A 22,200-nucleotide genomic window follows, 5' to 3' on the forward strand; every position below is an offset into this window, starting at 1 on the left:
CAATGAAGTAATGTTTAATCATTTAACCTTCCTTTGCCTGTATTGTAGCAGTCACAGGAAATCTATTTCCAAACCAAAAAAAAAACCAAATCATCTTTGAACGGGACATAGTGAGCTAAAGTATCCTGAAATGTTATAAAGAATGAATCATATTAGCTGAGAGTCGAGTCCAGTCTAGATACTTTAATTTTGGGGGAAAATGTTTTGCCTGTAAGTAGCTGAACTTTTATGTCTTTTTTCTTTTTTTTTTTTTTTTTAAAGCAGTACATTATGAAAGTTGCTTTGCTTTTATTTCAAATGCTTAAAGAAGTAGAGAAAAGATTGTTCCCTGTGCAGGCTTATAAAAGAAAAATTGTGTTGTGAAATAGGTAAAAGTTGTGAAACTGATGATTGTATTCTCTGAGAAATGAAACTTTTAAGGTTTTTTTATTATTGCAGATGTCGCAAAGATTTGACAAGCGAAATTTAAGGAAGCAACCAAACTACAAAAGTAGTTCTGAACTTGTTTTCATTAAAGTAAATGTTGGGAACTACAAATATAGTTTTGTTGTAACCCTGATGTGCATATAGCCATGCAAATTATTCATAGCTATGATTACATTAGATAATAGAAAATAGGAAAAAAAAATCCTGAATATATCTGTTTTGTCTTATTTAGAAAGTTTGAAAAAGAAAGACAAATTAGAAGTTCTTGACTGAAATTTTTAGAGCTGTAGCTGTGCTTTCCATGGAGTACTTTGTAATAGGTAATGAATGTAAAAAGACTTAAAGAAGAAACAAACTGAGCAATAACTTTAAAAATAAAAAAGTAAAATTATGAATTAAGGTGAGAAAAATTGCCCCAACGTTGGTCTGGGTGGGGTTTTTTTGAGACAAACTCATTACACTTTTTTCAACACTTTCATCGTTGGTTTTATAACAAAAATTGTATGATTTTTAGCTGGAGGGAAAAAATGCTCTTTAAGGCAGACTTGCATTTTGCAGCAGTCTAAAAATGTAGGTGAGGGAAGCTGTTTATTTTTAAGAAATTTGATGAAAAAAGGGGCACTGTGCTTACACTAGTACAGTCAATCCATATATAATTATAATAATATATTTTATTAAACCAGCTGTGCTGCAAGCATTAGTTTATAGGTCACTTGCTAGAGAGTTTGTTTCCAATTCCAGCTTGTGAAAATTAATACAACAATGTATTAGCAATGCAGTCTGAGATAAGGGTAAATAAGTTAAAATTAGAATAGAAACAACTTCCATTGAAATATATCATGGACCTGTTTGAATAATGGGATTGTAGTGTTTCATGTTAAAGATACTTTACAATGAGCTTTATGGAGCTGTGAAAAAAAAATAATCATTGGCTTATAAAAGTGAAAATTGTTGTAACCCCATGAGCATTGTGAAATGGTGAACAAAATAGGAACTGAAAATATCATGGTCACATTCAGCTTTGTTGTAGAGTACAGGGGGAGACATCTTATGAAATTCCTACGTAAGGCACTACTTTTTCAGTTCACCTTTTCAAAGAACAAAATCTGTTGTTGAAAGGACAATGTTACTGTTACGCTTTAGCACACTTTCTCGTTTTAAATTAATTTGTAGAGAAGTTCTACTTTTCTACTTTGGTATTTGGTTAAAGAATCAGAATACCTGTTGTCTCCCTGGTGTGCTGCATTTTATTTCCTTTGTTGCTAGCTGTGTGATCACACTCTGCAGAAGAGTCTTGCATCCTTTTCAGTTTGTGTCCTAAATCCTCAGTGGGACCGAATGTGTGTATCAGTGCTGACCCCTATTAGTAATCATATATTACCTTGTTTCGCTTTTGTTTACTAACTTGGAAATAATAATGGAGAGAATTTTAGTTTGAGAAGGAACTGCCCTCGATGTTGCAAGATTTTTGGACTTGGTTCACTGGTAGATTATCATGTGTTGTTATTTATAACAATTTGTGTCAAAATGCACTCCTTTAACAGAAAAACATGAAAAATTTTACTTTCATTGTCATATAGGCATGTTCTAGACTGGTTTCTACTAACAGAAGTTCAAGTGTTTGGTGTCAGCCTCACTGGAATTAGGTTTTAAGCACTCGTGCATACTGTATGTATCCTAGAAGTTAAATAGAAAAATAGCAGGAACGAGTTTTTAACAAAGAGTGAATATTTCATCTATTCTCTTTTCCAATAAGACATTTCATGATCCCGAGATGTTACTCCTGGTGAAAGTTAGGAAATTCACCCTTTATAGAATCTTCTAAAGGGTTTTTATATTCTCCTCTAGTTAAAAATGTCCCACTGTAAGATGTAGGAAAACTCATTTATTTGGCACTTTTCTTTAAGTTGAAATATTTGTTTTACTTTAGATAATTTTTTCAAACATGAAGTATGATAAACAGAATTATTCTGATTTTGGGGTTTTGGTTGTTTTTTTTTTTATTTGAGAATTTAACTATTTTTAAAGCACTGTATTGGAGAAAAGTTACTACTTTAAAAAGGAGTGTAAAAAGCTAAATGGCCTTATCACAGATTTTTTTTTTAAATCTGACATGGAAAGTTATGTCAGTTTTATAGTTCAGAATTTAAATAATGTATAAGAATATTGTCAAGTAATTGTAATCTACTTGCATTGGTGTATAGTATTGAGGGTTTCAACAGAATTGTAACAGTTAAAATTGCCTAAATTTTTCTGGATTATCTTGTGGTTGCTTTCATCAATAATAATGATATTCTAAATCCTATACTTCAATAGTGAATATCATTAATTATTGATTAAAGCAATTTCCTTGTGAAATTTATCTCATAGTTTTCTACAGAATGTAAATCAGTGAATATTGCATTGCTGCTGGAAAATCAGCTTTTTATTGCTTATTTGTACACTTTTAAAAAAGAATTAATAATTACTTTTTAAAGTTTTTTACTACCAAAGATACTTAGCTTTCTATAACTGCTGTTGCCAGGCCTGAGTAGATAATACTGACCCCCATTTTAACTTCTTGGACAGTTTTTCATCAAAAGAATTCTATTCTCCTGTAAATGCATTTCTGACATTCAAATAAACTGCTCTGAGAATCTTTATTTTTGTTTTTTAAAGTGTTTATTGTGTATTTGGTAAACTCTGAGGCTCGTGAGTTTGTAACGAGTATGTTTGGAAGTTATGATCACAGAATAAAAGCAGGCAGCATGTTCTTAACATGGCTTTGTAAAGAAGAGCTCAAATGTTTTATGGTCTGCCACCTTTGTTGCTTTTAAAGTATCTTGGATTCAATTCTGTGGATGTAATGAACTTTACAAGTCTGTTGTAGAGAGTACCTGGAATTAGCTATTTTGATTAAGATCACAGGTTTGAGAGAAAAGATCTAAGGATATAATGGGATCATTAAATTCTGCCTTTGTGCTGTGAGAAAGTACCTTTTTAACATTGTAAATGGTATTGAAGGAATTCGTTCCCTTGGCTTGCTTAAGGAATAAGGTATAAGCAGCACTGGCATTTCAAAAATATGGGGAAATAAATACTAGAAAACCAGTTTCCATAGTAGTGTGAACTCAATGCCACTTGCAGAGTTTGAAAAACAAAATTCAGTACACGTAGGTGGTCTGATGTTCACACTGAGCACTGTGAATTTCTCTCTCTTCCCTCTAAGCCCAGAGTTTCAAACTGGCCTTTTTGTTTTAAAAATTCTCCCAATTGCTAGTTAGGAAATCCTGAAGCATGGAGGATATTGAAATCACATACATTTTGAGGTATTGTTCATTTTGGGTTTTGTTTTATTTATACTTTGTTTTCTTGTTTGCAGGATTTTGCTTCCCGGGCTAAACTGGCTGTCCAGAACCTGGTGCAGAAGGTTGGGTTCTTCGGCATTTTGGCCTGTGCTTCAGTAAGTTCATTTCAGTAACAGAGGGGTTTATAATCACAAATTGCAGATTGAATGTAGTGCAGTGAAATTAATGCTGTGAACTGTGACTTGGTTTTATTTGAGTCCATATGGAGATCTTCATGCCTTGTTTGCTATTTCTGTGTTCTCTGTGGTGCTTAGGGAAATGGGATGGTTGTGGAACTGGCAAGTAGAATAGCATGGAGAAACTCCAGTCCTAGATTAGTACCAAATGCAGTGAATTCTGCGTAACAGCACAGCTAACAGCTCCATAGTTCAGCATGGTGTGGTGAAACCTGATAAAAACAGGTTGATTCACTAAAGATGCAAAAGGCTTGGCACAGTAAGGAAGATTTACGAGAGACCGAACTAAGACATTCTTAAAATTCAAGAGGTTTCTATGTTTCTGTTTCAGACCAGGGATGCTCCCTGCATTTGATGCTGAGGCCGTGTCCTCTCTAACAGAGGCACATGCACACTGCTGCTCACTGCTCTCTGTTCCTGGATATTTGGCAGATCAGATCATACGCCCACTGACAGTTACTCTCTTGGGTCCTTCCCAGCCCAGATTATTAGCTGGCAAGATATAGCAAGAGCTTTATTATTACCTATAGATTCTGCTGGAACCACATAGTAATTTCTTGAGGTGTTTATGTACTGCAGCTTACAGTACCTGACATCTTCAAATCCAAAGATATACACAGATTGAAGAGTGGAAAACTACCTGTATAAATCCTGACTAGGATATCCATACGTAGCAGTTCTAAGTCTGCTCAGGAGATCTCTTGGGGTCATTAGCAACCAGAGAGAGCACAGTGAGGAAGCAAGTTTCAGTCTCATGGCTATATGAACTACAAACTACTTGTAGCTTTTTTATCTCCCTAAGCAATAGGTGATGCAAGCTTCTCCACTGATGTTATTTTAGTGTTTTAAGTAGGATAATACTGTTCTTCTGGAGTAGAAAAAGATTTGAACCCTTTGAGGTTTAAATCTCTCTCTGGAAGCTTAATGAAAACTGGTGGGAATGGTGTGCCTTATTCTTCCATCCCACACACAAAATGCGGGATGTGATGCACAGAAATGTGATTAGAGTGAAGGAGGAAGGTCCCCTATGATCCCATTCTTCCGGAATAACCACAGCCATTAGCCAGCTGCTCCGCTGATGAGATATTGCACACTTGTCTAGCATCTCTTTTAGTTTCCGAAATTGTAGAGCTGACAGTGCTAACTGTTTGCTCAAATGTAAATACTCAAATGTAAGAAACCTGTCTTAGCTGGAAAGAATTAATCTGATTATAGTTGCTGGCATATAACCTCTGTTTACTAACCTTTTGAACTGTCTTAATATTTAGAGTGGAGACATAGGTTACAAGCTGTTCTTCAAATCTTTCCGTCCAGTAAGCTCGTGGGCTGCTCCTTCACTGTCTCTGACTCATTACTCTCTAGTCACCATCTTGTGAGACATCCCTGCATAGGCTGTTCTGTCTGTCTTGTGTGATCAGAACAGCAGCTTGTAGATGACAGGGATGAGTTACTGGAGCGGCTGGACAAGGGGAAGTGTGGATAAATGGAGAACATGAGGAAAGGAGTTGGTAAACATGAGAGGTGATGTGTAAACTCTTCATAGTTCCTGCTTAGTAATACTTCAACATTTGCTTAACTTCTTACCTACTTGCTGCCCTGTTCTTCAGTGCACTCTGAGCTTCAGCTTCCTTTTGCTTATATAGGCTGCCCTGGTTGGGGGAGGGATGAGGAACCATGAATCCACCACAGTACACTTGGGGATTTGTAAACGTGTTTACAGAGTAACTGCAGAGTAGCAGTAAAAGGGTGAGGCACTGAAAAAGCACACGGATTCCAAGCTATATATTTTTTTTGTTGCATCTGTGAGGAGGGCAGCCCTCCACGTGTGCTCCTTGCATTTGTGTGTTCCCCCATGAGCTTCAGGGCTTTGTTTCAGGGCTTCTCTTGCTTGTACCTGGTTCTCTGTGTGCTAGAAGGTGCCTCCTTTACTTTTCCCCCCTTATAATTGAGATTTTACTTTTGGATTTTAAAGAGTATTTTAGCTGGGTGTATTTTGTATGATTAGGGAACTTGCTTGTAAAATGGTAATGACTGTCCCAGCTGCAGGTGGTTGTCTGTCAAGCAGTGGCTTCTAAATGTTACATAAAAACACAATCAAATTGAATTTAAAACTTTGCAAGTTTATTCAGTGAAGTCAACCGAATGTAATGTTGTTTAGTGGCCATAAGAAGCCATATAGTTGTCTGGAGATTATTTCCTATGTAAAGGCAGCTCTGGGGAGGGAACAAAGCAAGAATTAGCCCTGGAAGATCCTTGCTGTGACTTGCAAGAATTTGCCCTCCTGTCTTTGTGGGCTTTTTTGGCAACTCTCAGTACTGTGTGTCTGTGTTTTTTCAAAAACACAGAAAACCCCACTGGCCTGCTAATAAACCCTAATGTGGACTTGTTGAGTAACTTTTTACTGTGATATGTTTAATGTATTGATGATACTCACAGTTACCCCTACCTAAAGCATGTTGCTCCCCCAATGGTGATAGTTACGCAGTAATTAAAATGCACTGTGAACTTAAAAAAAATAACCTCAAACCAACCAACAAAGAACATGCTTGAGACCTAGAGCAGACTTGGCTCAGAAGAACAAAATTATCTGGCTGTGGTATAAGTAAATAATTTACTAGCCTCCTATGCCTAAGACAGCTGTCAGAGGTAAGGAATCATTTTAGTTGAAGTGGAGCATGTTTAGAGACCGTTTCGGGGCATGGTTAGAGACCGTTTCAGATTTCTTCCTATGCAGGTGGTGTTGTGGGTGCTCATAAATTTGAATTGCTAGTCTATAACAGCTAAGTGTAACCCTCATAAGCTTTCTCACAGATTTCAGATTTCCATTCAGTCAGTTGCAAAGTTGCTATCTTTTATGGTCTTTAACAATCCACGCTATTTATTTATTTGTTTGTGTAACAAAACAACACAAATACTGCAGGATATTAGCCCAGTAATACACTGCTACTGTGAATTACACATGCCCCATGTGTTCACTCAGACAGTCTGCCCTTGTGCAGCATGCGAAGTGTGAAAGGTTGGAATTTGGATACTTTCTTGGTTTAATGTCAAAAATATTTTACAGATAGTGTCACAATACCAAACGTCAAGCCAACAGTTTAACAATAAAAAAAAAAATCTTTTAATTTTAAATGAAATGCATATGGTTAATAAAATCTAATCAGTGCTCTTAAACTGGATACATATGACTATAAATGCCAGTTTTAATGTACTTTCTCAGATGGAAATCACTGGGGATCATTTTGGACACTGGCTTCCAAGAGTGATGTGCTTGTCAGTGAGAAAATTTGATAAATCATTCAAAATGGCTTTACTGTGGTTTCTGTGCATTTCACATGGAAAACTTTTTGTTAGCTTTTTTAAAATCCAGGGGTAAGAAAGGGACCATGAGAATGGAATTGTCTGGGACATTGTCTAGCTGAATCCCAGAGACTTATGTGGTGCGACATTAACATTTTTGTAAGTATTAAGACACAAGAGTTTTGGATCAAGTTGAATAAGGGGAAAATGTTCATTTTTCAAAGTTTCAAAGTCTGTCATGTTCCTGTTCATCTGAGTGAGTGCTGCAATTCATGAACTTCTTTCTCCTGCACTTCATAGATTCCAAACCCTCTGTTTGACCTGGCTGGGATAACATGTGGACACTTTCTGGTTCCTTTCTGGACCTTCTTTGGTGCAACCTTGATTGGGAAAGCAGTAATTAAAATGCACATCCAGGCAAGTACTACAGCTCCTTTATTAAGGCTCTGGGGTGAAGACTACTTTTTGTTTAATTTGACTGTTGCACTGTGTTACTTTGTAATGAATTGTGGAGTCTCCCTTCCTGACCTGAAGTAATGGAAATTAATTTGGTGCAAAGGTATTACCAATAAAGGATCTGCTAGGCTTCGTGTGCTCAAAACTTGGGCAACTGAATAATTTATAGCTACAAACTAATGAGCTCGCTGCCTACACCACTCAGGAAATTGGTGGTTAGCCAAGTTATTTACCTACGGTTTTTACCAGACTGAAAGGACTTCGTACTCATAATGAACTTGCCTTTTCGGTAACAAATACTCATTTCAAAGAGCGCTGCAACTAGCCTTTACCGGTTAAGCAGCACTTTTAAATGCTCCCTTTTATCTCGGTTGAGTGTATAGAGAAAACCCCGCTCCTTTCAGGCCCTGCAGAAGGCAGTCTGAGGGTATGTCGAAGGGCATGTTGTCCATAGTTTTCCACCACGGTTAGCAATTTTTGGTGTCCTCAGTCTATATTATTTTGTAAGAGCCTGATTTCAGAGCGTGTCCAGTTTTTCTTGCTAACGCAGAGCCTTGCCGGATGCTCTGAATTTGGCAATCAGAATCTCCAGTTGCTCTGAAAACTTTTGAGTCTCGCTTTTAAAATGTGTCACCATTTTGTCCCATGAAAGATGAAGTATTGGTTCCCTGGCGATTCTTTACTGGTGGCAGTGTGGTTAGTGCTGTGTCATGAACCACATTATCCTCTATTTGTAAGGATTAGAACCACTGTTTTCAGCTGGGGCTTGGGTTTTTTTAAGCATCTCCACAGAACTGGTGCCGTGCCTATAGCTGTCTTGCCTGGAAATCTTCTGTCACTACATTAAAACAGCAGAAGCTATCAGTGGTATAAAATTACTTGTCCAGTACCCTCATCAAACTGCTTAAAAATCTTTCTTTTGCCCTGAAGGTTTCCATCTTCAACCCTTTTTTCTTCCCATCTTTTTTTAAATGGTTGTTTTACTTTGCACAGTCCTTAAACAGAAAATTCTCTTATTTACTGTGATAGAACAATTTTTTCTCCATTACCTTAATCTTTCTGCTTTTAAATCTGTATACTGTTAGAATTTGTTCTGGCAACATAGAAAAGTGAAATAGTATTTGTGTAATGTTCCTTTTATTATTTTATTTGTCTTGTTTAGCTAGCAGAATGTTTGCTATGTAATTTATAGCGTTCCACACTCAGATCAAATGTAAGTGAAAAAATATTTCCCAGTGTCTTGTACAGTTGGTAAATCATCTTATTTTGTAATACGTTCAGCTATTGGAGTTCTCTTTTCTGCGATGCCTGATTTCAAGCACACTCTTGTGCAATAGCCTTGATTTTTGTAATGATAATGCTGCAATTTGGGATTTAGGAAATGTAAGAGTCATGGAAAAGGCTTTTAATTAAATCTTTCTCTAGACAGGAAGCGAGTGACTCTGGTACAGTGGCCATCCTGGAACTGCTTTTAACTGGCCTCTTCCTCCGGACCACAAAATCATTTTGTGTAGTTCTAGTCACATCCCTTTTTTCCAGACTAGTGAATACAGTTCTCATTAGATCATGTTTGAACTGTGGGAACTGTTTGTGTGTGTATGCACTTCTGCACACCGTCTTGCTCGCTCTTTGCAAATGAACAAGCTGTCAAATATGACAGAAGTGGAATTAGCAAAGGCTATTTTAACAAAATTTTAAATTATGTCAGAAGAGAAGGAAGAATAAGTTAGAATAAAATAATTATGGACATTTTCTGAAAAAAAAAAAGCTATGTGTTATGAGAAGTTTCTTTTATTGAAATTACTCTGTTCCAAATAGTCTGTTGCATTAGAGAGTGACAGTCTCAGTTTTTCAAAGAGACTCGTACCCAGTGGCTCTTAGTTTGTTCTTCACTAAGTATTTTTTATATTTCTGTCTGAAGCACATGAACTAAGGGAGTAAAAGATACATTATTTTTCACTTCTCTGATCTTTAAGTACATGTGTTTGTGTAAGGGGATGTGAATTTTTGTGCACAGTGATGACTTTTTCCATTAAAACATTGTTGACGGAGTAAAGTGACCTTGAGCTTCTGGGAATTTAAGTTTGGGGAGGATGCAAATGGTTAGTAACACAGGCTACAAAAACATTGCAAGAAATGAAATCTATGAGGAAATAGAATAATAAACGGCTTTGCTCTCTCCTGCTTCTTTTTGAAGAGTATTGAAAAATAAAGATCTTGAAAGAAAAGAGAAGGGAAAACTGAGTATTGGAGAAGCTGCCTGATCAGAAAGGAACATAAATTGTTGTACTCCATTGTCTCTGCTTCCCTTTAGATCAAATGTTTCTCAACTGATGTTTTCCTTCCTACAGAAACTGTTCGTTATTATAACATTCAGCAAACATATAGTGGAGCAGATGGTGTCCCTAATTGGGTGAGTAATTCTTTAACAGAGTAATACCTTTGCTCATTAAGTGGAAAAATACTGGAGGAGTCAAGCTAAATGTGCTGAAAATTGTGTGTTGTGCTTCGAAGTACAGGCTTTGGCCAACACGTAATTTAGGTCTTATTTGCAACTTCATTCCTCACCTCAAGGGCTTCGAGTACTTCAAGAAACATAATAGCACTGAAGGTCAGATGGCCTGAGTATATAGAACTGACGGTTAACTTTCACCCAGAAATATGATACAGCTCTTCCAATTATAGATCACTACACTCTTAGCTGCAAATAGACTGGATTTTTATGGACTTTCTTCAATGTTGTATTATGATCCTGTGACAAAAAATGAAGGAACTGTTGTGATTTATGCAGTGTCCCAAGATGACAATAAACATCTTCCATAATCTGAACTACTTTATACATTTAAAATATTAAATCTCTCATAAAATGTCAGTGTGAGAAATTTGGTGTGTAGAGTTGTATCTCCACTATATTAAACTTGCTTTTTCATAACAGAAATGGCGGTTTTCATGGGTAAACTTCCTATTTGGAGAAAGTTTTTTTTTGTTTTTTTTATTAAGTTCTTTAGTGACTGATTACTATTTTAGTTTTTAAGTGAAAATCTCAGTTTAAAACCAGAAAACTAAGCAAAAACCGAGCCAACAACAGTTAGGGGAGGTGGGAAAAAGTACAATTAAAACAACATTCTTATATGTTGCCTCAGTGGGTTTGAATGAAGATTGGACACTGATGATGAAGTGCTAGATTTTTGCCTCATATCTACCTGTTCAGTCATGAAATTCTGTGTAATTTTAAAATCCAATTGTTGACATTAACATTTTCTGCCTGGTAATCCAGCAAATAACGTTGTAACAGTGCCTCTCCAACCATGCAGAAGTTTCATAAACTGCTTGAATGCAAACTTAGTGTGCAACTTAATTTAAATGTAGGCAACTAGATCAAATCATATGGATTTCATCAAAAAATCATGCTTAATGGTTCAAGAAACATTTGTGTTCTTGGGGGGGAAAGCTGCTGCCTGTTTTCAGTTCACTGATCAGATTCATGTCAGAGATGCAGGTTTAAAGTTTTAAACCTGTCTCTAACATTTAAATAGAAAGCCTTATTGTTGTGGGGGTTTGGTTTGTGGGTTTTTTTTTTTAAACTAGATACCTAATATGGATCCATAAAATCAATTCTAAGGTGTTTCTACTTTTCCAAGGCCTTTCATGGGGCAAACTGATTGACACTTTGCTATCCAAACTGTAATAACTATTTTCACATAAAATCCAAAAATCCACACTCCTCAAGAACAGTTTCAAGAGGAATGTCTGGAAAGAATTCCTTTTAAAATATGTAAACTTGAAGTAGTAATGCTATACAGAGAAAAAGGAGTATCAGAAGAAACATTCTAGGGCATTTCACTAATGAAACAAATCCTGACTTTATTACTTCCTGATCTTGTGATTGGGTGTCTGGTTTGTAACCAACTTCAAAATTAATTTGTTGCTTTGAACATTATTTAAAAAAAAAAAAAAAAAGAGAGAAACGTGGCTACTTCTAACCATCATTAGTTAGGTTTTCTTAGTGTCAGTCACACTAGACAATTTGCTACTAGCTGTTGATCTGCACTGCTGCTAGGTCAGGTATATTTCCAAAGATTTACTTTCCTGAAAATCTTTAAGCCAAAACTAGTAGTTTTTTCCTACTTCATCTGTCTTGGAGATAATTTTGCATCAAATTACTTCGAATGCATTCACAAGACCTCTGCTGGATTCAGATTTTATTAGATGGTTGATGTCAGAGTTAAAAAATGTTCTCGGGAGACAGTAAGATTTTTGGAATGTCCTGGTATCCTTGACTTTTCTCAAGCTGTCTGCTAGCATTACCTCATCAATTTCTTCTAGAGTGGACTATAAAACATGTTAAACAATAGCTTGCATTAAATCCCTTATTATTAAATTAAAATATAGTTCTGCTTAATGGTCGGTAACTTTATTTTAATCAAATTCTATCTGACACAATGACTTAAGACTTTTTTTGTCTGGGATATTGCTCTTACACAATAGGAAATGTCTAAGCACAATACTTTAAAATAATGAACATATTAATATACAGGATAACCGAAATCTAGACAGAAGATTAAGTTATGAGATAAAGTCTGAGAATATTTGATTTTGTAAGCCAAAGAGAATTTCTCGATAACTACTTGAGTCTTGGCCAAAAAGCAAAAATGATTCACCTGCAGACCTTGCCCACAGCTCAACAGTTGTTTACTTCTGTTACTGGATGCTGCTGGCATTGTGCACTAAGCCTGCCACAACCAGCCTTTTTTAATATAATTTAGGGTAATTTGATTTTACTGTTTTGTCTAGGTCTCCATTACAAAAGGATCATAAAATACTCCTTATATTAATTAAATATAGAAAGAAAAGGAAAAGAAAATGTGGCAGGAAATTAAGAAGCTGTTTACCAAAAAAATTTGGAAAACAGTAGTGGTAGCTCGTGTACAGAAATAAAGGTAAGAAGGATGGGTGGTGGTGGCAGCAAGGCAAATGGCAGCCCTGCTCCGTGAGCCTCCTTAGAAGGAACAGGACACATGGGTGGATTTAAGAAGCTGAAGCCAGCAGGACTCTTGAGAACAAAGCTGAAGAGGATTACAGAGATACTGGTAGCTCACATGGGGCTGGTAATTATCAACCTGTTCTACCAGTTAATAGCTTGAAGTTGTTGCTCTCTAAAATGCTAGAACAGGATAATGTTTTCTCTCAGGTTGTATTCCGTTCCTAAGGTTTTGTGAGGAAAGATGGTGTGTAAGAGTTTCTGCTTGTATTCTGCCACTTAAAGAAGAATTTAACTTACTGATCATCCATAAAATACTTTGATGCTGGTTTTAGGCCAAACCTAGCCCATTTAAAATGTTTAATTATGATGTGTGTTGTGGGTTTTCTTCTGGCTCTTAAATCTTTCCGTTTAATTTTTTTAACCTACAGCTGCAGGATTGTTTATGAAGTCACACTAAGCATATTGCTTTTAAGCACAATCACATTTTCTTTGAAGTGGCAGTTTAAAATGTGGATTAAGAATTCACAGAAAACTACTAAAAGGAATAGTTCTCAAAGCACACACCATCTGCAAAACTGTCTGCCATCAATTCTGGATAAATGTTCAGAAAGAAAAAAAATTAGGTTTTTTTTAAAATTCAGCATGCTCTGTTCGTGTTTTGTGAAGATGAGCTAATAACTCTAGAACTTCAATAGACATCTAAAAAATTCATAAACGTGTTTTATAGAGCATTAGGCAGCTTTTGGCCTTCACCTCAGAAGCATCTGAACTTTGGTGACAACTGGTACAGCTGCATCTGTTTTGGACAAATCCCACTCTTCAGGCAGAGAGATTCCCTCTGACTGTTGTTAAGTTTATCATTAACTCAGGTAGGCTGGGGAAGGTTTTAATTAGAGGGGCTGGGATAGTTACTCAGAAGGGAGGCATGAACATGGAGAAGTGCCCACACACCAGGTATTCGATCTTAGCAAAGAGTCAGCCCCCGCCTGTAGCAAGTGATGCCTTGCTGATTTTAAGAGAAGTAGAGACTTATCTATTCAGTTAATGAACTGAGTCCATAAACTAATTTGAAGCTTAAATAAAAGCCAGTGGAACGCATGTTAAAAAAAAAAAAATAAATTGGGTACTTGCACAGGTTTTTAGAAGTTAATTTGCTAGTGCCATGTGCTGTGGGTGAGACATGTTAACAGTGTGAAGTGTAACTCAACAAACTCAGACCTGAAAGTTTACCCCAAAATATCAGTGCTTCTGAAGGGTTTCTTAACCTGGTGGTTTCTGTGGAACAAATTGTCATGCTTACCAGCCGTGCAGGCCTGTTTGAATGATTTGCACGTCTTAAAGGAAAAACAGTTTTCTTGGTAACAGGTACTTGAACCATTGCCTTGACAAACCAGTTTGCTGCTATTTATTGTGCCATAATTCTTTGCTTCACAACTTAATCTCAGTTGATTCTTGTGAGGAGCATGATGTTCTGTTCACAAAAAAAGTACAAATGAAATCATGGTGACTGAGGGAACTGGAAACTTTGCTTAAAGACGGTATGTTTTTTTTCAAAAATAATTTACAGTATATGTTTAGGTTAACTCTTTAGAATATAAATCAAGAAGCTACAGTGACAGAAAGGGCTGCACCAGAAATCTCTTGGCCTGGGGTGGGAAGAGCCCTTTTTTGGCTTCACATGGTGCCATGTGATTGCCTGGCTTTTTTGGGGGGACTTCAGCAGGGTATGGCAACATAGCGTGGCCTCCGCCAGCTCATCTCCACTGCTCCTTATCGCTCTGCTCGGCGCAGAGCAGCATCAGAGGAGCCAGGCACAACCTGCCAACCCCACCTCCTGACTGGGTGGACCTTGGGTTCTCAGGTGTGCCAGAAAGTTCATATCCTGTTGGACTGGCGTCTTCATTAAAGGGTATTTTGAAAAACGGGTTCCAGTCAGTATTTTAAATAAGACCTGTGTAGTAGAATTCAAGCAAAAATAAGCTGAAGTGGCTGAGAACATGGATAGCTCAGCAGTGACTTCAAAATCTCCTGAGAGAAAAGCTTCTGGGAGGTTTTGCCAATACACCTGACATTTCTTGGTACAATAAATCAATGGCTCGCCTCCCACAGGTATATCAGAAACCTGTGGGACTGTGCCCTCATAATACACCCTCTACACAATAGATCAGCTCTGCACAGAAAAGGCTTTAGTGTCTTGAAAGGGACACAGATGTGGATGAAATCTGAGTAGCTTTGGTGTTGAAAACCTTCCAGTGGATCACAACAGAATTATAAAAGTTTATTTGCAAAAGGCTTGTAGGATTTAACTCTGAACAAGCAAGCTTTGTTTTCTAAATTGTGTGCAAAAATATATCTTTAAAATACAAATAAAAGTTTCCTTACAAAGAGCAATATTGAGCAGAGTTAAGAACCAGCAGTTCAGAGATGTTGCAATTCCTATTTTTGAAAGCATTGATTTTAACATAACAGAATGTCCCAAGAAAAAAAAACATTTTGCAGGCAGCTTGGTTAACGTGGGTATTGGAGTGTAGCTCCAGGTATAAATGACGTCAAACGTGTAACGATTTTAGCTTAGTAATCTTCAAATAAGATAGTTTCTTTCTTCATCCCGTAAAGCAAGTGGGCCTGCCAAGTAGCCTTTTAACCCTCCAAATGTTTCTGTTGATCCTGACCATAAACCAGATTTATTTTCTGCAATTTCAGAACACTGAACGCAGATAACATCTAAGTTTCACCAAATGTCCTGAGGCCCAAGTGGCGGTGCTCGAAGCTGAAGGCTGTGGTTACTCCCTCCGTGCCTGGGAGCCCAGGTTTTGCCCTCCCTGAGCCAGGGTCCAGGTTTGCTGCAGCATCATCCTCTGTCAGGGCCGAGTCAGGCGGGAGCCTGAGGTCCCCTGAGTCACCGTGCAGTGTCCTGGTATTGGTGGAGCCTCAGGGAAATGGATGGTTTAAATACTGTGAGAATCTTTATCAGCACAGGAAATGACAGCTCATTAAAATACTAACCGTTAAGCCTGTTTAGATCACTGTCTGGAAAAAAGTTAACCATTGAAGGTTCAGATAACTTGCTGGAAGAAAGGTGCTCTGTTTATCAGTGAACACAGTACGTGAATTAATCAGCTTTGCTATTGTCCAGTGGCATAAAAATATTTCCACTGAAATCTGTTTTTCAATGGTGTATAAAATGCCTGACTTTCAAAGAAGTTGATACCATGCTGGAGCAAATCTTCCAGTTTCTTTTGAGGGAGGGATGGCTAAAATAACCAAATATGGTGCCTCTTCCAAAATGCCTTACTGCTTTTGAGCTGCAGGATGGATTTTTCTCGTGTTCTTACAGGGGAGTGGAGAAATGTGAATCTAACACAGAGAAATTCAGTGTGGGAGGAAGGGGTGTTGGGTGTGATGATTTCATGATGTTTTGCATAATTGTTCAGAAGGTGGAGGCCTTTGCTTTTGGCCCTCTGGCCTAGCTGTCCATAGCTAGTCTGATTTAAATAAATTATTTTTAAAAGAGTTGGAGGTACTGGGAGGGAAGAGTCCATCCCAGCACGCTCCCTGTCCTTTGTCACATTCTTCAGTGCCACTTAACTCCCTTTTTTGTAGAAGGAGATAATCTCTGGCCTTGGGCCATGCTTGCTCCGGGATGGCAGGGTGAGATACTGAGTGTGTGCAGCCTTTGTGCTGACAAAACGCACAATGCTTTTTTCCTCTTAGTTTGGTTTTCTGTTGTTTCAAAATTTCTGTCGCTGTTGTCTTCATTTTGAATTGTAGTGCTGGCATTTCCTAAGAGGATGTTTTTCTGTAGCTGGACTAGCCCAGATAGCTGAATCTGAGCAAAATGTGTATGACGCTGTTTGTCCCCAGACCCTGAGAGGGTCCGGACGAGGACAAAGTGTACATGCCAGAGAGCCGGACAGAATCAGGCCCCGTGTTAACAGTTCAACGTTTTTTTTCAAATTAACAGCTGTGGATATTAGAGAAATCATCCATAAAATGGGGTTGTGACTCACTATTGCATCACCTTTCCAAGCAGGGCTTCGGTGTGTTTCAGCCTGGGAGCCTGGCGGCTTGTTTGCACCATCTATTCAATTACTGTGGTTCTCATTTCCCTTCAGATTATTATTTCCATGATAAAATAGACTTCCATGGTTTTAAACCTGCAGTACTTAATGTTTCTTGATCATCGCAACTGGGGGACTGATTCCAGTTGTGCTTATGAGCTGCTGAATAGGGTGTAAAATTCAGACCTGAATGCCACTGAAGTTCTTATTTACATTTTTAATTTCCATCAGAATAAATGGAGTTTAAGAACTGCTTAGAGTTAATCAGCTGCTTAATCATCACTTGCTGTTAGAGGCCTCTTACAAACGAGAAACTTTAATTAGCAGTAAAAACCCCACTGTATTAATGTTCCTAAAATGCAGGTCTAAAAGGACAGCTTGAGTGTTTCTTGAAAATACTGGCTAATTCTAACATTTCCCTCTGGAAAAGTAGGGAAATATACCCATGTGTTTTTATAAGATAGGAACTTTATACACTAAATCTGGGACTGATAGTTGGGGGTTTTTTGGTAAAATGTTAGCGCAATGATACCAAAATGCAGTATTTGATAGAGAACTGTACTTCAGCATTTAGCACAGCTTGTAATGATCTGAGTGTTCACAGACTAAAAGCATAAGTTATGAAATTTCAATAACTCAGGAGTAACCTATGCTCTTAAATATCTTGTAAGATACATACCTTTCAAAAGTGAAAATATAATGATTAAATGGCTTTATAGAAGTATTTTTAATATTATTAAAAACGCTGTTGGCTGGAGTATTGAATACCTTCCTAGTTTTTGTTGAGCTGCCATAGGGAAAATATTCCCCCCACCCTCCCACCCCGCCCTCAGTTTGGTGCTTCATCCACATCCCTTTGAGAAAACTCCTACCCGTGGTTCCAAAGATTTTGTTAAAAAGATAAGTTTCCCAAAAATCTTTCCTACCACTTCATGACTAGTGACATGCATTTGAGGATCAACTTTTGACAGTCATTCTTGGAAAAGCAAATTAAGAAATTGTACAGTGTGTTTTAATAAACACAATTTTCTGTAACTGGAATAGAAGTTTTTGGAGTCATATTGTCAGAATCTGTACATAGTTGGTGTAATTTTTAAACTAAACCTAAAACAACTTTGCTGAATCTCTGTAGTGTGGTGCTTCAAATAGATGTGAAATTTTATTTGTTGGGAAAAAAGCTATATAATTTTTCATTTGGATAAAAATCATGGCTCTTAACTAAAAAAATAATCAAAGATGCATCTGTTTAATTACAAATATCGATAATACTTCTGAAAACATTTCAACGGTGTTTTGTTCAGTGAAGCAAAATTCTTAATGGATGTTATGTTGTAGTATTAGACTGCAAGTAATGGTTTTTACAGAAATTTTATGATTTGAATGATTTTAAAGGCTAATACAATTTCTTGGAATTCTGTTTTCAGTTTCAATTCCTTGTGAAACATTCAATTTTAGCAGAGAATCAGAATGACTTAAAACAAAAAATGGTGTTTAGTGTTAACTGTTTCTAAAATTTCTTCTGAATCAAAATTTCTTCGAGGTTGTTTTTCCTGGGGGGGGGGGGGGGGGCGGAATCCAAAGCACTTTTTTCTCAGTCTCATGGTAAAACTATAGCTGGTCTCTGTTTTTTAAGTAAGCTTTGTTGAAAGGACAGAATACACAAGAAGCAGCACCTCTCCTGCAAGGCGTCCATCCTTGTTGCTGATTAACTGCAGATTCATTAACAACAACGGTAGCAACTACTGAAATGTATTTCATTGCTTATTTTGATAGATAACTTCTAGTGAATGACCCTTTTTTTAAAAAAAAAAAATAAAATTGAAGTCTTTAAGCAGCTCACCAAGACCTATATTTTAAGCCTTTAAGAAGGGAGAGCAGGTTGTGTGTTTGTGGGGGTTTGTGTGTTTTGTTTTGGCAGGTAGAGACTACAAAGTGTGGATGAGCTGAGTTCTGTTGTGCACTAAGGTCCTTTTATTTTCTTATCCTTTCATATTCTTTATTTGAAAGACAATAGGCTTGATTCCCAAAGGGAAATGCAGGGAATTGGTTTTAGATTATTCTACAAACAGGGTTATCTTCTAGCATCTTCCCTTCTTAAGTCGGATGTGTAAATACACTTGTGGTTTGCAACTAGACTCCTGAAACTGCAGCAGTCTTTTGAAGGTGTATCTGAAATTCATTGCTAAGTGGTGCAGAATTATGATGCAAATCTGTTCCTCCTGCCTGTGTACCTGCCTCTGCTTGGAGTGTAATCCCTGAAAATTTATGCTGTCTTCCCCCTTCTCCTTTGATAAGAACGGGGTTAGTGAGTTGAACTTCACTAGGTATGCAGGGAGATACCACTCGTTTGTAATTAAATGAAATGAAAACTGATTTTTGAGACTTTTAGATCTAAGATTATGTCTGTGCTTTGGATATTAGGTGACACGTGTTAGCTGGTTGATTAAACGATTGAATTTTGTCAAAAGAGTACAAGTAACTGACACTGTCCTGCTGAAATGGGATTTCAAGAATTTTATTCCTAGTACTGTGGATTTGTGATTTTCTACATGTTATGTTGTTTCATTTTGCTCCATATTTAAATTTATGCACTTTTTTCAGTATTAAAGTGTCTGCGAATGTGCAAAATATTGCAGACTTCTTGAAGCCAAGCTCCTCGCATTCAGGATCTTAGTTCTTCAAAATAGCTCTAATAAGATGAATGTTGTGCACTTAATTCTTAGTCATGCTCACAAAAGGAAAAAAAAAAAAAAGCTCAATACTTTTAGTGAAAAAAATTTTGAAATACAGTGTTGATGCATCAGGATCTCTTCAAGCTGCCTGAACTTGGTTTTCATGTCTTTGTTCTTGTTGTTTAATGCTAATTGGGCATTGACTTAGTTCAGTTTTCAGAAAAAACATGGAGGCATTTGAACACCCATTCTGTTAATCATTCATCTCTCATAATTTAAATATTCCTCATTTCATAATCATGCAGAAGTTTAAAAGTAAATAATTACCTTTCAGTAGGTTTTCCGGGCTTCCAAGTGTCACTTGAAAAAGAAAAGAAACCTCAAAATGTAACTCATTTTTAAAACCGTGACTCGTACTGATCAGCGAGTCATTAGGAGAATTTTTACCACGAATAGTCAGCTTCGTAAGGGACGGTTCTGCAAAACTGGAAATCATTTGTAAAAGTTCTCATACTCCTGTGTAAAATGTGTAATAGATGTGCTTTAGTCTCTGCTTTTTTTTTTTTCCTGAAATTTTACCAGTCCAGGCACAGAATTTACTCACCCATTTGTATCATCGTGATGGTGAATCATGAGGGAAGCAATCTTTTTCTTGTGAATATGTTCAGAAAAATTATTTGCCCCTGGCTATTGAAGGAAATAGATTTACTGGAGGAGAGTGAGCTACTTTGTTTCTTTCATTTGTGCATTTTCATGAATTCTTAAGATTAGAAAGCTGTTGGTTTTTAATTGGGCTTTAGCCTGGAAAAGGGAATATAGTGTCAAATCAGGAGACTGAGGAAAATAATTTTGAAGGTCCAGCCTTCCCGCAGTCATTCGGAGAGGAGATGATCAGTTCGTTAAACTGTCTATGTGGGTCTTGCTGTCTGAAGCGTGTTTTACTAAATCCTCTCTGAAGTAGTAGTGTAAAGAATCAAAACTGAGGCGTTGAAATTTAAGTGACTTTTTTATTTAATTTCTTTAAAATTAGAAAAAAAAATTATTCTGGGTTCTCTTTCAAATTAAAATGGTGTTTGTCAGTAATGGGAACTCTCCTGTGGCTGGAATTTGGAGTGTTGGTGTTTGTATGTGGATCAAACCTTGGGAGCCTTCGGGTTGTGCTTGTGTTCTCACCACACCAGCTCAGCTGGTGGTGTTTTGGTGGCAATTTCAGCTGTCTAGTATTTAAGTATTTTTATTTTAAAGTGTCATGACAATTATTGAAGCTCCTTGGACCTCCTGCTAAATAGCACGGTGTATGGATTTAAAGGAGAGTTACCTAGGTTGTTTTTGATTAAAGCCTGGACAGGCTGTGGTATTTGCAGAATGGAAGTTGGAGGCTGCCTGACTCTGTCCGGCGCCAACACCTTTACGCCCTGGAGGTGGGAGAGGGTTCTTACTTCCAGAAACGTACCCGGGATCTTTATAACCTTAATGTAAGAACAAGGTGTTTAGTAATGTATTGTAGCTTTTGTGCAAGTCATCTGCCATAAACCATGGCATGATTCAGAACAGGGTTCATAGTTCCTTCTTTGTTCCTTTGTTAATCACTGACTGGTGGGAGGCGCCTGCAGAATTTGCTAATGCATTCTTTTTGGGTAAGGATGACGCACAGATTGTCCTAATAAGGACTTAGTTTGAGAAAGGGGCCGTCTTCTTTGAGAAGATAGGGGCAAGTCATAGGGCGAGCAGTTTCTTTTTTAACTGAGGGATGACACAAGCACAAGTCATTTCCTTATTAATCGGTTCAAACCAGTTCTTACAGGAACTGCTGGTGATAAATGTGGGACTTCTGAGAAGTCATTCATTTGATTCTCAGCACTGCACCAGTGCACAGCCTCAGCTGGCTTCTCCCTGGCTTGAAGGAAATGCTCCAGCTCACAGCTTCTTTCTGTGCTACCAGCAGTGTATTGTCACTGGTCTGCTCTGAAATATTTTTCTTTTTAAGCACTTTTTGAGGATCTGGGGAAATATGTCCCTTTCAGAAGTATCAGATAAAAAGATGAAATACACTTTATTTCGTGGTTATCTATTTTCTCAAGTAGCAATGCCCTTCTGAGCTGTAGCTCAGTCTGAACTTTGTTCTGTTTGGGTCAAAGTGGTAAGTTGAAAAAAAAAATGTTTTTTGTTTTTGTTTTTTTTCTCCCCTATTTTGCCTTGTTCTCTGGGATGAACTTTGCATCAGTGCTATTCCAAGTATAGGTCCTTCTCTTCAGAAGCCATTTCAAGAATATTTGGAAGCTCAGAGGATAAAACTTCACCACAGATCAGACAGTGGCATGCCACAGGTAAGTACGTCTCTGCCTCCCTCCCCGATTAATTTTTCCCTTCTCTAGCTGTCTTTTGACTCATCAGGTTTACCAATGTGACTCGATTCTGATTTTCAAAGACTTGCAGTGGCCCGGGGCATAGATAAAAATCTCATTTTAAAACCAACCTGGGAATTAAAAATAATACTGTAATAGTATGCAACTGGACTTAAAGCTCTTTGAGAATAAAGAAAACAGAATAAAGAAGTAAGGTCAATGGCACGTCTTGCCTCTATACTAGCATGCCTAGTTTGAAAGAAAAATCTAAGTAGGAAAAAATCGCATTTACATGTGAAATGGTAACAGACTGTGTGCAGCATCAATACTTCAGAAGCCAGTAAGATCTGTGGCTTAATGGCCAATAAGAGAAACAAAATCCCCAAGCCTTTAGTTGATTAAAAGGCAAAGAAAAATACAGTGTTTTGAGTCC

General features: G+C 37.3%; 1 protein-coding gene across 7 annotated transcripts in view; it reads left to right on the forward strand.

Moving 5' to 3' along the window:
- Positions 1 to 22,200, forward strand: part of VMP1 (vacuole membrane protein 1) — a 70,594-nt gene that overhangs the window by 44,617 nt on the left and 3,777 nt on the right. For all 7 annotated transcript variants that reach the window (XM_074890348.1, XM_074890346.1, XM_074890344.1 and 4 more), the window contains 4 exons: positions 3,788 to 3,868; positions 7,550 to 7,666; positions 10,057 to 10,118; positions 21,647 to 21,749. In XM_074890348.1, the coding sequence (XP_074746449.1) occupies positions 3,788 to 3,868; positions 7,550 to 7,666; positions 10,057 to 10,118; positions 21,647 to 21,749 (363 nt within the window). The remainder of the gene's footprint in view (positions 1 to 3,787; positions 3,869 to 7,549; positions 7,667 to 10,056; positions 10,119 to 21,646; positions 21,750 to 22,200) is intronic.

Source organism: Strix uralensis, chromosome 20, assembly GCF_047716275.1.
Source record: "Strix uralensis isolate ZFMK-TIS-50842 chromosome 20, bStrUra1, whole genome shotgun sequence".
Classification (NCBI taxonomy): Eukaryota; Metazoa; Chordata; class Aves; order Strigiformes; family Strigidae; genus Strix; species Strix uralensis.